The sequence below is a fragment of the Hyla sarda genome, chromosome 5 (genome assembly GCF_029499605.1).
Source record: "Hyla sarda isolate aHylSar1 chromosome 5, aHylSar1.hap1, whole genome shotgun sequence".
Taxonomy (NCBI): Eukaryota; Metazoa; Chordata; class Amphibia; order Anura; family Hylidae; genus Hyla; species Hyla sarda.
In genome coordinates this window covers 340014995-340031022 of record NC_079193.1, presented here as the reverse complement: position 1 = coordinate 340031022, position 16028 = coordinate 340014995, and the positions used below count along the sequence as shown (strand labels likewise).

General features: G+C 42.1%; 1 protein-coding gene across 11 annotated transcripts in view; it reads right to left on the bottom strand.

Annotated features, from left to right (window-relative positions):
* Positions 1–16028, bottom strand: part of RIMS2 (regulating synaptic membrane exocytosis 2) — a 680796-nt gene that overhangs the window by 82712 nt on the left and 582056 nt on the right. For all 11 annotated transcript variants that reach the window (XM_056522548.1, XM_056522549.1, XM_056522550.1 and 8 more), the window contains one exon: positions 6732–6973. In XM_056522548.1, the coding sequence (XP_056378523.1) occupies positions 6732–6973 (242 nt within the window). The remainder of the gene's footprint in view (positions 1–6731; positions 6974–16028) is intronic.

Genomic DNA, 16028 nt, shown 5'->3' with positions numbered 1-16028 from the left:
TGTGACAGAGAAGCAATCAGGGCCCCTGAGGAACTTGGGCCTGTTTGTAATTGTACAATTAGGGCATGCGAGCCCCAGATGGACCTTGTTCCCAAATATCATGGTCCTCTACTTCTGCAAAGCTTCAAACTCAATCATCTCCTGACCAGGGCACAGAGCCCCCACTTCTCCATTCATTGATAATTAGGAAAAGGACATAAGACCCCCTCCTGGTGCTATATAAAGTTATTTTCCACACTGGGACCTGGTACACAAGCTACTAAGTGCCTCGTTACAGAGTATTCCCATTTCAGGTTAGGACATGACGTCCCTATATGATCAGTGTGGGTCCGACCATTGATTCAGCCCTGTTGCCCTTCCAATGTCATCCTGTGCAGACACTGGCCACTGGCTGGAACCACAAACTTATTCAAGTGAATGGGGCAGCGCTGCAAGTTCTTTTCCCAGCAGAGTGACTGGGAGCAATGTTATGCAGTAAAAAACAATAAGAAGGCCACAGTGCTGCGGTCCCTTCTTTCCTAAGATCAGTACAGGTCCTAAAGGTCGGACGCCAACATAAACCAATGGGGGAGGACCCCCATATGCCCTAAATTAATGGCACATCCTACCAATATGAGACGGCAATACCCCTTTAATGTATTTGTCTCGGTTGCCTTCCTCCGTGACTGACATGTTATTTAGCAATGGGTGCGGCTGGAGGAGGGGAAGGTGCATTATGTTGTTGTCTAATTATATAGCAGCGCCTGACACGGTCCCTTCTGTATACGCGCTAACAATCACTGTCATGTAGATCTAATTATTATTATTACTGTTATTAAAGAAAAAACATTTCCTGCTCTGCAGAGAGAATTATCTCCCGCTGAGATACAACAGGCATATAAATATACTGTATAAACGTAATGGGCTCTTACCCGATACACGTAGCACAGAGAGCTGGTATGTGCACCATAAGAGACATCATCCCAAACTATACACCAGAAAAGACACCACCCTAAACTGTGCACCTGAAGAGACATCACCCTAAACTGTGCACCAGAAGAGACATCACCCTAAACTGTGCACCAGAAGAGACATTGCCCTAAACTGTGCACCAGAAGAGACACCACCCTAAACTATACACCTGAAGAGACATCACCCTAAACTGTGCACCAGAAGAGACATCACCCTAAACTGTGCACCAGAAGAGACATCACCCTAAACTGTGCACCAGAAGAGACACCACCCTAAACTGTACACCTGAAGAGACATCACCCTAAACTGTGCACCAGAAGAGACATCACCCTAAACTGTGCACCAGAAGAGACATCACCCTAAACTGTGCACCAGAAGAGACATCACCCTAAACTGTACACCTGAAGAGACACCACCCTAAACTGTACACCTGAAGAGACATCACCCTAAACTGTGCACCAGAAGAGACATCACCCTAAACTGTACACAAGAAGAGACATCACCCTAAACTGTACACAAGAAGAGACATCACCTAAACTGTACACAAGAAGAGATCACCCTAAACTGTGCACCAGAAGAGACATCACCCTAAACTGTGCACCTGAAGAGACATCACCCTGAACTGTGCACCTGAAGAGACATCACCCTGAACTGTGCACCTGAAGAGACATCACCCTGACCTAAACTATTCACAGGCAAACATGCTGGCTTAGTAATATATTCTATAAATAGCAAACCTGTTTATCTGTAATTGGGTGTCTTATCTATCTATCTATCTATATATATAAATGGTATATAAAAGTCAACATATGTATATACCGTATGTTCCAACATCACTTTCAAACAGCTGGAGATATTTCAATGAAACTTGGTGCACATGTTACTTATATGTCGACTAAAAATATAGTCGAAATAAATCAACCTGATCCCACCCCCTTATTGGAGGGTGATGTTTTTTGTCTGAAGTCCCATGCAAGTCTATAAGACTTCCAGTACATCTGTGGATCATGTTACTCTCAGGCTGCAGAGAAGTTTTCCGGGACTTTTAAAAATTCTGCTGCCTGTCCGCCAGTTACTGCAGGGGGAAAGATATGAGGACGGGATATGCGGAAAGGATATAAGGTTGGGATATGAGGACGGGATATGTTGGGATATGAGAATGGGATATAAGGTTAGGATATGAGGATGGGATATGAGGAAAGGATATGAGGAAAGGATATAAGGTTGGGATATAAGGTTGGGATATGAGGAAAGGATATAAGGTTGGGATATGAGGACGGGATATGAGGAAAGGATATAAGGTTGGGAAATGAGGACGGGATCTGAGGAAAGGATATAAGGTTGGGATATGAGGACGGGATATGAGGAAAAGATATAAGGTTAGGATATAAGGTTGGGATATGAGGAAAGGATATAAGGTTAGGATATGAGGAGGGGATATGCGGAAAGGATATAAGGTTAGGATATGAGGACAGGATATAAGGTTAGGATATGAGGACAGGATATAAGGTTAGGATATGAGGACAGGATATGAGGACAGGATATAAGGTTGGGATATGAGGACGGGATATGTTGGGATATGAGAATGGGATATAAGGTTAGGATATGAGGATGGGATATGAGGAAAGGATATGAGGTTGGGATATGAGGATGGGATATGATGTTAGGATATAAGGTTAGGATATGAGGACAGGATATAAGGTTAGGATATGCGGAAAGGATATAAGGTTAGGATATGAGGACAGGATATAAGGTTAGGATATGAGGACAGGATATAAGGTTAGGATATGAGGACAGGATATGAGGACAGGATATAAGGTTGGGATATGAGGATGGGATATGAGGAAAGGATATAAGGTTAGGATATAAGGTTGTGATATGAGGAAAGGATATAAGGTTAGGATATGAGGACAGAATATAAGGTTAGGATATGAGGACAGGATATAAGGTTGGGATATGAGGATGGGATATGAGGAAAGGATATAAGGTTAGGATATAAGGTTGGGATATGAGGAAAGGATATAAGGTTAGGATATGAGGAGGGGATATGCAGAAAGGATATAAGGTTAGGATATGAGGACAGGATATAAGGTTAGGATATGAGGACAGGATATAAGGTTGGGATATGAGGACAGGATATAATGTTGGGATATGAGGATGGGATATGAGGAAAGGATATAAGGTTAGGATATGAAGACGGGATATGTTGGGATATGAGAATGGGATATAAGGTTAGGATATGAGGATGGGATATGAGGAAAGGATATAAGGTTAGGATATGAAGACGGGATATGTTGGGATATGAGAATGGGATATAAGGTTAATATGAGGATGGGATATGAGGAAAGGATATGTTGGGATATGGGATAATTGCCACCTTAAAGGAGTTGTCTACACAATGTCCCCCATTCAGAGCCTATTTCTATTAGAGAAATTCGGCATACCCAAACACCCTTGTGCATTCTGGTGGACTGCTCTCAATAGTAACTGTGGGTAGCAAGAGGCAGAGAGCCGGCACTGTAGTGTGATAGCAGCCTTTTTATGATGAGGTTAGCTGTGTTGGCAAAAGGACGGGTGGTATGGCAGTGTCGGGGGTGCGCTTACATGGAAAAAATAGTTCATAACATAGGAGGAAGAAAGAAATGTAGCACTCACCTGGTCTAATGCCAAAGAAAGATAGCTTTATTCCATCATGTACATCAGGAACGAGGTTTCAGGCCGGGGAGAAGAAAACTGGAGCTCAGCTGAGCCTGTGGAATGACGGTCCCGTTTCGCGGGTTATTCGCTTGGACACGCCCCCCCCCCCCCCCCCCCCCCCCCGATCCCTCATTCCTGATGTACATGATGGAATAAAGCTATCTTTCTTTGGCATTACACCAGGTGAGTGCTACATTTCTTCTTTCCTCCTATCTCAGTAGTAACTGTAATGCTTCCTTTAGCCTGTAGAGGCACTGTAGTAAATTGAACATGTTGCCAAGGTACCTCCAAAGATTATGGCCATGTTCACACACCTAAAAAAAACTGCCAAATGTTACACTGCGGCCATTCATGCCTGAAAAAATGACCATAAAGCAAAGAACAGCCTTTATAAAGCAATTTCTGGTCATTGTTTTCCAGTGTGTGAACATGGCCTAATGTCACACAGAGTTCTGTATTTAATTCATACAAGTGAACTTTAGTGTATCCACATCTGAGAAACAACACTTCAGTATAACATATTTTGAGGATTTCTTGACATAAAACACATAATAAGAAAAACAAACAGATAACATTTAAAAAAACAACAACTTTTAAGTGGGTTCAACGCAGGAAATTAGTTTTAACCAACAAAAGAAAGTTCTTCACCACTGATAACAGGGGCCACAACTGTGAACTCTAACCCCTGGGGGGACAAAGACAGACAGCAGAGGCCCCATGCAAGAATAGTATATGGACCAATATTTCACTCCATGAACCATACAGGGTCCACTTCTTCCTGACAAGCAAGTGGAAAGCTATATCTTTTGGCTGCTGTGCAGTGAACAGGGGGTCAAAAGCGGTACTCCGGTGGGAAACTTTTTTTTTTTTTTTTCTTTCTTAAATCAACTGGTGCCAGAAAGTTAAACAGATTTGTAAATCACTTCTATTAAAAAATCTTAATCCTTCCAGTACTTATTAGGGGCTGTATACTAAAGAGAAATCCAAAAAAGAAATGCATTTCCTCTGATGTCATGACCACAGTGCTCTCTGCTGACATCTGCTGTCTATTTTAGGAACTATCCAGAGCAGCATTTGTTTGCTATAGGGATTTTCTCCTGCTCTGGACAGTTCCTAAAATGGTTTCACTTTCTGGCACCAGTTGATTTAAAATTTTTTTTTTTCCACGGGAGTACCCCTTTAAGCAAAGACCTGGGTGTATGGAGGGTGATTGAGCACATGTATCCTCCAACACTCAATTCAGTAGGTGGACATGCACATTGTTATATGCTTTAAAGGGGTACTCCGGTGAAAACCTTTTTTTTTTTAAATCAACTGGTGGCAAAAAGTTAAATTACTTCTATTAAAAAAATCTTAATCCTTCCTGTACTTATTAGCTGGAGGAAATTCTTTTCTTTTTGGAATGCTCTCTGATGACATCACGAGCACAGTTCTCTCTGCTGACGTTATTATAATAATAATAATAACAGTTTATTTATTGTTGTCCTTAGTGGGATTTGAACCCAAGTCCCCAGCACTGCAAGGCAGCAGTGCTAACCACTGAGTCACCATGCTGCCCTTAGCATACATTTGCTATGCACTGTTGCTAAAATGGACAGAGATGTCAGCAGAGAGCACTGTGCTCGTGATTTCATCAGTGTTCCAAAAAGAAAGGAATTTCCTCTGTAGCATTCAGCAGCTAATAAGTACTGGAAGGATTAAGATTTTTTAATAGAAGTAATTTACAAATATGTTTAACTTTCTGCCACCAGTTGATTTAAAAGAAAAAAGGTTTTCACCGGAGTACCCCTTTAAACACTAGGTGGCATCATACTATGTAATTCTTTACTGGATGGCAAACAATGCTCTATTTATGAAATATGCAATAAATATATTTAAAGGGGTACTCCCCTGGAAAAAAATTAAATTTTTTTTTTAATAAACTGATGCCAAAAAGTTAAACAGATTTGTAAATTACTTCTATTAAAAAATCTTAATCCTTCTAGTACTTATCAGCTGTCGTATGCTCCACCGGAAGTTCTTTTCTTTTTGTCTGACCACAGTGCTCTTTACTGACACCTCTGTCCATTTTAGGAACTGTCCAGAGTAGGAGAAAATCCCATAGCAAACCTATCCTGCTCCGGACAGTTCCTAAAATGGACAGAGGTGTCAGCAGAGAGCACTGTGGTCAGACAGAAAGGAAATAAAAAAAAGAAAAGAACTTTCTGTGGAGCATACAATAGCTGATAAGTACAGGAAAAATTAAGATTTTTTTTTATATAAGTAATTTATAAATTTGTTTAACTTTATGGCACCAGTTGAGAACCCCTTTAAAAAGTACCGCCAGAGTTCTGGTGCCAAGTGCCGTGCACAGTTGGATGTGGAGAAACGCAGCTTACACCGGGAGGTCGGGTTGTCAGTGGCCGAGTTCTGTGAACAAGCCCTTTTCTTATAATTAGGACTTATGCATGAAGCTCACAAGGCATCGTACCTTAGCCTCGGCAACCTGACCGTCCAGCTTGAGCTGCGTCTCTCCACACCAAACTTTGCAGACAATGTGGCACCTCAACTCTGGAGACCTATATTGCCCCTTGTATAGCTGCACAAATTACACATATGGCATGTTTGCACCCTGAAGACCCTGTGACTAGTGATCAGGGACCTAATGTGAGTCGACGGGGCTTCAATAATGAACCAAATCCATTGCCAAGACATAGAGAACCACTTTAATGCAATAGCACAGCACTGAAAAAAAACACAACTGTAAAACTATTTCTCTACAAAAAAAAGTGACTTAAAGGGGTGCTCCGCTGCTCAGCTTTGGAAACAAAATGTTCCGAGCGCTTAGAGACTGCATCGGGGGCTAGGGGCATCACGGCCTGACCCCCTCATGACATCACACCCCGCCCCCAATGAAAGTCTATGGGAGGGGGCGAGGCGATGGTCACGCCCCCTCCCATAGACTTGCATTGAGGGGGCGGTGTGATGTCATGAGGGGGTGGTGCCGTGATGCCACGAGCCCGCCGACGCAGTCTCTAAGTGCTCTGAACATTTTGTTCCCAACGCTGAGCAGCAGAGTACCCCCTTTAAAAAATAGGTCCTACCTGTTTGGCTGAGCTGTGAGGTACTTCGGCTTTTCCGCGAGAGGCCAACAATAGCCACCATTTTGGCGCCGATGCTGGATCTTCTCTTCTTATTGCCGGAACCGACTGTGCCCACCGCTGTGTCAGACTGGCTGCCATCATTCTTCTCCAATGTATACATATCCCCTCCGATGCTGGTACTTTTAGTCATGTTCTTCCCCGAGGGGCCCATCTGTCTGCTTTGCATTTTGGATGTAAAAACACTGTCAGCCAATTGGCAGATAATGTTTGCACACAAAACAGGGGGGGGGGGGGGGGGATGAAAAGACAGAAAAGCAAAGTTTTTAGTTGATAAAATATGGGAAACTTAGGGAAAACAGACATCAATAAGATGGAGACTTCAAGACGATCTAGTATATATATATGAAAACAAGAAAACAATGGGGAATGAAGATGACATCGGACAGACATGACTTCATACAACTCATCACATAAGGTATGAACAGCTTCTAGTTCTTCTTCAGTCACCACCACAGTCTTATGTACACTTGTGTTAAGTGCCGTAGCTTCCGTTCAGGTCTATTTTCCAAGAAAAGGAAGACAACCTTCAAGTAGGACATTGACTTCTATGACCTCTGTTCTTCGCAGGAATATACCTCATCCTGCTCTGTTAACTCCTCGCTATCAATAGACAATTACTGTGGAAGTCCTGAGCAGAAGCCTATCCTGTACACCAGACGTGTGCCTCTTAGAAAGGTCAATGACCTCCTTAAAGGGGTACTCCGGTGGAAAACATTTTTTTTAAATCAACTGGTGCCAGAAAGTTAAACAGATTTGTAAATGACTTCTATTAAAAAAATCTTTACCCTTCCAGTACTTTTTGGCAGCTGTATGCTACAGAGGAAATTCTTTTCTTTTTGAATTTCTTTTTTTTTTTGGTCTTGTCCACAGTGCTCTCTGCTGACACCTGATGCCCATATCAGGAACTGTCCAGAGCAGGAGAAAAACCCCAAAGAAAACCTACGCTGCTCTGGACAGTTCCTGACACGGACAGAGGTGTCAGCAGAGAGCACTGTGGACAAGACAAAAAAAAGAAAAAAAAAAGAATTTCCTCTGTAGCATACAGCTGCTAAAAAGTACTGGAAGGGAAAAGATTTTTTAATAGAAGTAATTTACAAATCATGACGTAACTTTGAGGCCGGAAGAAGCAAGCATTCACGTGTGAAACTGCCGGTGTAGCCTCCGAGCGCCATTCTACCTGCGCCGATGCTGAGACCAAGCTCCCCGTGAACCAGGACTCCTATACCGAACTGTCTCCACTGAGCGGTGAGTGCACGTACGTGCTTTCTTTAATTTACAAATCTGTTTAACTTTTTGGCATCAGTTCATTTAAAAAATAAAAATAAAAAATCCACTGGAGTACCCCTTTAAAGGATCAAACATTGATGGCTGCCAGCCTCTGCCAAAAAATAGGATGGTGCACTGGCTTGAGACACACTTAACACAAGTATTCACGTTGCAATAGATTAAAGCCAAACCTACTATATTCATGGAGAAATATTAAGAAAATGTAGGTAATATTAGTTTTGGAAAAGAAACCAATGGATTTGTTGCATAACTATTGTGGTTGGATCAGTTGTGATCAATTGGTTGCCCAGGTTTGTCTACACTTTTAAGTCAGGCTTGAGACCATTTTTGGTGTGACTGGCATCAGGGCCCCACAATGCATTGCACACCTGTAGCAGAAAACCTACAGAATTCTGAATTTAGTGTTGGATATCAATGCAGTATATGACATAGTACACATTCAATATCCAGCAATATTTTAAGACTTTATATCAGTATGAAATCAAAGTAACGCTTCTCGATCTCCAAGGATTTGGACATGTGAGACCATCTTCATTTATAAGCTGTTGAAATAAATGTCTTGCCCATGTCTCAGAAAGTATCTCGGGTGGAAAACTGAGACCGTGTTTAACAAGGTGGTTAAAATCTATGGTTAAAAGCTTCTGAATTAAAAAATCAATAAAAAAGGATTGTTGTCTTCTACAGACTAGGAAACCCAACGTGAAAATGGTGTGAGAGGGTGAAAGATATCGTGGTGGATGGGCGTTACGTGTCTCCAAGGCTCCTGGCTTTGGTGAAGTAAGAGCCGGTGTTTATTCAGTGTCTGTGCTACGATGCGGACTGACACTATGGCCGTAGTATGGCTGGAAGGCCAATCCGGGACGGCTCTTACTGGGGATGGTCAAGTGTAGGGTGGGGGCCATTCCCCACAATCCAGGCCGCCTTTTGTTGGCCTTCAAGGCAGCCTGCTTCACCAGCTGAGGGGATTTGCTAGTTGCAGCTCACACTGCCAGAGAGAGCTGAGAGTTGAGTTCTTCCCTACGTTTGCTCCAAGGTTGGAAGCTGGTAAGCAGTCTGCCTGGAGGCCTGGAAAAGACTTGCTTGATTCCGCATGGCATGGTCTGTGGTGTGAACAAACACCTAACAAATACAGGTGGACTTTTGTTACGTTTTCCTTTTGTTCTACATTTAAAGACTGTTTGCTGTGTGCCAAGTGTGAATAAAACACTGAACTTTGATTTGGAAAATACTGCTTCCTTGCCTCTATACTGCAACCGCACCTATCTGCAAGAGCGAGTCATCACAATGGACAAGTGATCTTGCACCATCTTGTTGTCAGGGTCCACAGACCATATCAGTTTTCAATAGGAAAAGGCTAGTCCATTTTGTTCATTAAGGTAAACATAATTTCACGTAATAATAATAGAACTTATGATCATCATGACGTATCTTACCACTAGGTATCCCTGAGAACACACAACTATTAATGTTACAATAAATCAGTTTACAGTGCTAAATGTATTTACATATAACAAGGATTTATTGATGTAACTAATGATTTCCAAATTTGTAACTCTAAAACTACCACATTAGTAAGAAGTAATGTCCAGTGCAAACTCCCATTCCGACGATGCAATTTTATTAATGAATCCGAAAGAAGAAATTCACATCTGCACTCACCTGTGTACAGCTTCACTTTATTTCGTCATCATAAAGAATATACAAGCCGGCCTGGTGGGATCGGGAAACAAGGAGCGCAACAGCCGAGGCTGTGCGGGTGGGTGGCGAACAGCTGGTTTCGCGGGTAAAACCGCCTGGAGGCCAGAGGAAGCGGTTTTACCCGCGAAACCAGCTGTTTGCCGCCCACCCGCACAGCCTCGGCTGTTGCGCTCCTTGTATCCCGGTCCCACCAGGCCGGCTTGTATATTCTTTATGATGACGAAATAAAGTGAAGCTGTACACAGGTGAGTGCAGATGTGAATTTCTTCTTTCGGATCCATGCATAGATGTCTTTATCTCACAATCATCTGGCACCCCTGTACTCCGGAATCTGCTCCTCCTGCACGGGACCATTTACATTATATGTTTTTGCATGCTATGACCATTGGTAGTGCCGTCTTACCTTTCCTCTACTGCCTCAGCAATTTTATTAATGTTCACTTCGGTACATGGACAGTGTCGATACAGGTGACACGTTTCGGCCCTACAAATGGGCCTACGGCCCATTTGTAGGGCCGAAACGCGTCACCTGTATCGACACTGTCCATGTACCGAGGTGAATATATATAAAATTCCATCGTCGGAATGGGAGTTTGCGCTGGAGATTACTTCTTATTTCCTACATTTACATTGGTGGAGTCTACACCAGTCCGTGCATAACAGGACACGGGGGTGAGCTGGAAATCTATACTAACTCTCTACCACATTAGTAAGGACTGCTCCATGAGATGCCTAATTGTTACCACCGGCCAGGTAGCTGGTTTACCCTTCAGTGAGAACAAGAATTAAAATCATGACCATAAAATCCAGGAGTCCAAAGGTTGAGACTCCTCCAATGTGTTATATTAGAGAAAGCTATAAGATGGTCTATAGATATACAAAAAATGACAATTCTTTCTACAGGGTTAAAAAAAAAACTCTTACAATATCTGAGTTGTCTGGGGAATAAAAACAGAGGTCAGAAAACCGGAGAGATTTACGCATCTACCTCTTCTTATGCAGAAAAGAACATTTCCTACAAGGGGAGACGAGGTTGCGTAAGAAAACTCTGGAGAGTATTTGATATTCTACAACAGTGGTCTCCAAGGACATCGACAAAAATTCAGTGGAAAGTATTTTTATAGAGAGGACACATTGGTAAGTAAAGTCTGAGGAGCCAATGTACAGACGAAAAACACATAAAATATCATTCTGCTGTACAGATTGAGGTTGAGACACTGGAACAGTAGACATTTTCCTGGATGAGATACGAGACCTGCGCTTCCCTTCTACTGTGTCGGTATTCTGGATGAGAGAACCTTTGCTAACGTCTCTGCATAGGGATCCGTCAAGTCTGTATTAACAATGATCTCTATACTGTTCACACGGGGGTAGGAAGTCACATGGTGTGACAGGCCGCCTGACCCCATCCAGATGACATGGGCTTGGCTTTCAACTAGCTTAATAGATGCATGATTTTTGCAAATAAACTATACTTTTACCTGCAAAACCGCATGACCACAAGCACCGATGGTTGATTTTTTTCCCCCATGGTTTTACAGAATAAAGTGCAGTTAAAGGGGTACTCCGGTGGAAACCTTTTTATTTATTTATTTATTTATTTATTTTTTATCAACTGGTGCCAGAAAGTTAAACAGATTTGTAAATCATTTCTATTAAAAAATCTTTATCCTTCCAGTACTTTTTAGCAGCTGTATGCTACAGTGGAAATTCTGTTCTTTTTGAATTTTGTTTTTTGTCTTGTCCACAGTGCTCTCTGCTGACACCTGATGCCCGTATCAGGAACTGTCCAGAGAAGGAGATAATCCTCATAGCAAACCTATGCTGCTCTGGACAGTTCCTGACACGGACAGAGGTGTCAGCAGAGAGCGCTGTGGACAAGACAAAAAAGAAATTCAAAAAACAAATAATTTCCTCTGTAGCATACAGCTGCTAATAAGTACTGGAAGGATAAAGATTTTTTAATAGAAGTAATTTACAAATCTGTTTAACTTTCTGGCACCAGTTCATAAAAAAAAAAAGTTTTCCACCGGAGTACCCTTTTAATAAATCTTGTGACCATTAACATACGAACAAACTCCTTCCCACCTTATGTGAGTTTGGTTTTCAGCAACATGCAGCAGCCCTCCGCTCTGTGTGACTCTACCCTTAAAGGGGTACTCCGCCCCTAACATCTTATCCCCTATCCAAAGGATAGGGGGATAAGATGTCAGATCGCCGCGGTCCGCCGCGGTATTCCAGTTAAAAACCTTTTTTTTTGTGATATCAACTGGCTCCAGAAAGTTAAACAGATTTGTAAATTACTTTTATTAAAAACATGTATCCTTCCAGTACTTATCGGCTGCTGAATTTGTGTTGTTCTTTTCTGTCTGACCACAGTGCTCTCTGCTGACACCTCTGTCTGTCTCAGGAACTGTCCAGAGTAGGAGCAAATCCCCATAGCAAATCTCTCATGCGCTGGACAGAGGTGTCAGCAGAGAGCACTGTTGTCAGACAGAAAAGAACAACTCAACTTCAGCAGCTGATAAGTGCTGGTAGGATTAAGATTATTTAATAGAAGTAATTTACAAATCTGTTTAACTTTCTGGAGCCAGTTGATATGAAAAAAATGTTTTTACTGGAATACCCCTTTCAGTAAGTGAGGGAGGGACTAGCACTTCTCTGTGCTCACTCCTGTCCTATCAGACTGCAGCATGAAGACAGAGAGGAGGGGGTTACAGAGCAGCTGGCAGTGATTGGATGAAGAGACCCAGCGCAGCACGGCAGACTCTGGGAGGAAGTGAATGCATTGTGAGTAAGGGTGGGCTCAGTGCTTGCCTCAAACACGCCCCTTCCTGAGCAGTGGACTGAGCAACAAAACTGAGGGATTTGTGAGCCAAATACAGAAGCTAGACACATAAAAGACATGTAAATAATCTGAAGGACCTAGTAAATATACATAGACATAGATAAGCATTATTTTTTCTGTGATATGACAGGTATGCTTTAAAAAAGTGGCGGTTTTTCGTCAACTGATCCCTGGGATTGCACGGCCCTAAAAGTCATTCCCACACATCTTCAAATGAAACAAAGAGAAAATACGGAAGCACTCTGGTTACCAACGACAACTATTTTATTTCATTACAGGTCACGGATACACCTGGCCGACGGGCCGTATCACACACACACCTGTGCTTAATCAATGACCTTGGAGGTCATTGATTAAAGGGGTATTCCCGGATTTTTTCTTTATTTGGCTATGCTACAGGGGCTGTAAAGTCAGTGTAGTTCATAATATAGTGTCTGTACTTGTGTGTGACGGTTTTCTCACAATTCTTCTGTGATTTTCACTCCAATATTTATTTTTACCAGTATACAAAATGACTTTTGTCTCAGATTTTTCCCAGCTTGCAATGCGGCTGAGACCCAACATCACTAGTCAGCTGATGACAGGGAGCCTGTCTGCTTCAATGGGTGGAGGGATCAATCTGCAACTAATGCAACAGCTGTAGACACCCTGATTGAAAACCACAGGTCTTTTGAACGGATGCAGCTCATTTATGTTTCAATGGGTGGGGTGGCTGATGTGTGGGAGAGAGGAAAATGGAATTATGGGATTTGTAGGCAAAAGAAGGAAACTCAAACAGGAAATACCAGTTCACAAAAAGTTAGCCACAGTGTTATGGTAATCTCACAACATAGCCATTTAGCCACAAGACAAGCGCAGATCCTTCCTAAGCATGTCCATTACTGTCTGCCAGGTTCGTACTAAAATCACCTTATGGTGGAGAACCCCTTTAAGCACAGGTGTGTGCGAAACGGCCCGTCGGACAGGTGTTGTATCCATGACCTGTAATCAGATGAAGTAGTTCTCGCTGGTAACCAGAGTGAGTGGATATTGTGGACTTCTGGATGAGCACCGGGAAGGAGCGATCGGTGATGTACCGTGAGTGTTGGCTACGAAACACATATGACTGCATGAGGTGCGGTAGTGCCGACTAAGGCTGGGTTCACACTACGTTTTTCAACTATGGTTCCCGCATACGTTTTTGAAAATTTTGTCCATTTTTAATGGGAGGGGTCTTGGGTGGGGACTTTAGGATTCAAATGTGCATGTGCAAAGTAAAAACGTATACGTTTCTCCTGTATGGAACCGTATACATGTGCGTTTCCCATTGACATCCATGTTAAAAAAAACGTATGCGGTTGCAGTATGGTTTTTAAACTGGAGTCAAAACCGTGGTTGACCGGCGGAACTGTATGCACTTTTAAAAACAGTATACTGTTTAAAAACGCATACGGTTTACTTTTTTCCATACTGTTCCATCCGTTTTTTTTGCCATACGGTTTTCTTTAGAAAAACGGATTGAAAACAGTATGGCAAAAACGTAGTGTGAACCCAGCCTAATGGACCATTGCGCTGAGAGTTCCATAGGCTTTGAGGATCCTTGGAAAAAATAGAATTCCAATAAAATCTCCTGACAGTATAACCTATAACAGTGTTTCCCAACCAGGGTGCCTCCAGCTGTTGCAAAACTTCAACTCCCAGCATGCCCGGACAGCCAAAGGCTGTCCGGGCATGCTGGGAGTTGTAGTTTTGCAACAGCTGGAGGCACCCTGGCTGGGAAACACTAACCTATAGGATCACACAACAATCTCCCCATTAGGTTTTGACCTACATGTTCATTGGGTTAATCTCATCTTCAGAAACTTTTTTTCTCCTCAATTCTCCCATCTTGCCAGAAATAGTGAACAATAGCAGCCGCTTCCGAACACGTATGATGCAAGCGAGCTATGTTTCCATGGTAACTAGGCTTCGGGGAACTGCACCAGTGTGCATCTGTCACTTCACATCGATGAAGGGGATGGTGGGTTTTAAATTATTCTGACTACAGCGAATGCAACTTTACTTTCATTTACCTGTGATACCGCAATGGGCTGTGATTATTACTACAAGAAGCGAGGCCTTGCATGCTGTTATATAGGAGTATGTACATGGTAACTGTGTCTCCCAAAAATGTGCCATTAAAGGGGTACTCCGGTGAAAAACTATTATTTTTTTAAATCAACTGGCTCCAGAAAGTTAAACAGATTTGTAAATTACTTCTATTAAAAAATCTTAATCCTTCTTGTACTTATTAGCTGCTGAATACTACAGCGGAAATTCTTTTCTTTTTGAAAGACAGAGCTCTCTGCTGACATCACGACCCCAGTGCTCTCTGCTGACATCTCTGTCCATTTTAGGAACTGTCCAGAGCAGCATATGTTTGCTATGGGGATTTCCTTTTACTCTGGACAGTTCCTAAAATGGACAGAGATGTCAGCAGAGAGCTCTGTGCTCGTGATGTCAGCAGAGAGCTCTGTGTTTCAAACGGAAAAGAATTTCCACTGTAGTATTCAGCAGCTATTAAGTACAGGAAGAATTAAGATTTTTTTAATAGAAGTAATTTACAAATCTGTTTAACTTTCTGGCACCAGTTGATTTAAAAAAAAAAAAAAAAAAAAAAAAAAAAAACGTTTTTCACCGGAGTACCCCTTTAATGTGAAATGTGATAGACAAAATAGTATAGGAACGCTAACAGACCCAATAGACCTTAAAGGGGTATTCCAGCAAAAAAACTTTTTTTATATAGATTAACTGGCTCCAGAAAGTTAAACAGATTTCTAAATTACTTCTATTAAAAAATCTTTATCCTTCCAATAATTATCAGCTGCTGAAGTTGAGTTGTTCTTTTCTGTCTGGCAATAGTGCTCTCTGCTGACATCTCTGCTCGTCTCGGGAACTGCACAGAGTAGAAGAGGTTTGCTATGGGGATTTGCTTCTACTCTGGAAAGTTCCCGAGACACGTGTCATCAGAGAGCACTTAGACAGAAAAGAACAACTCAACTTCAGCAGCTCATAAGTACTGAAAGGATTAAGATTTTTTTTAATAGAAGTAATTTACAAATATGTTTAATTTTCTGGAGCCAGTTGATATATATGAAAAGTTTTTCCTGGATAACCCCTCTCTGCTGACATCTGTGTTTGTTTTATTAGCTGCTGAATACTACAGAGGAAATTATTTTCTTTTTGTATCACAGAGCTGTCTGCTGACATCACGAGCACAGTGCTCTCTGCTGACATCTCTGTCCATTTTAAGAACTGCCCAGAGTAGGAGAAAATCCCCATAGCAAACATATGCTGCTCTGGACAGTTCCTAAAATGGACAGAGATGTCAGCAGAGAGCACAGTGCTCGTGATGTCAGCAGACAGCTCTGTGTTTCAAAAAGAAA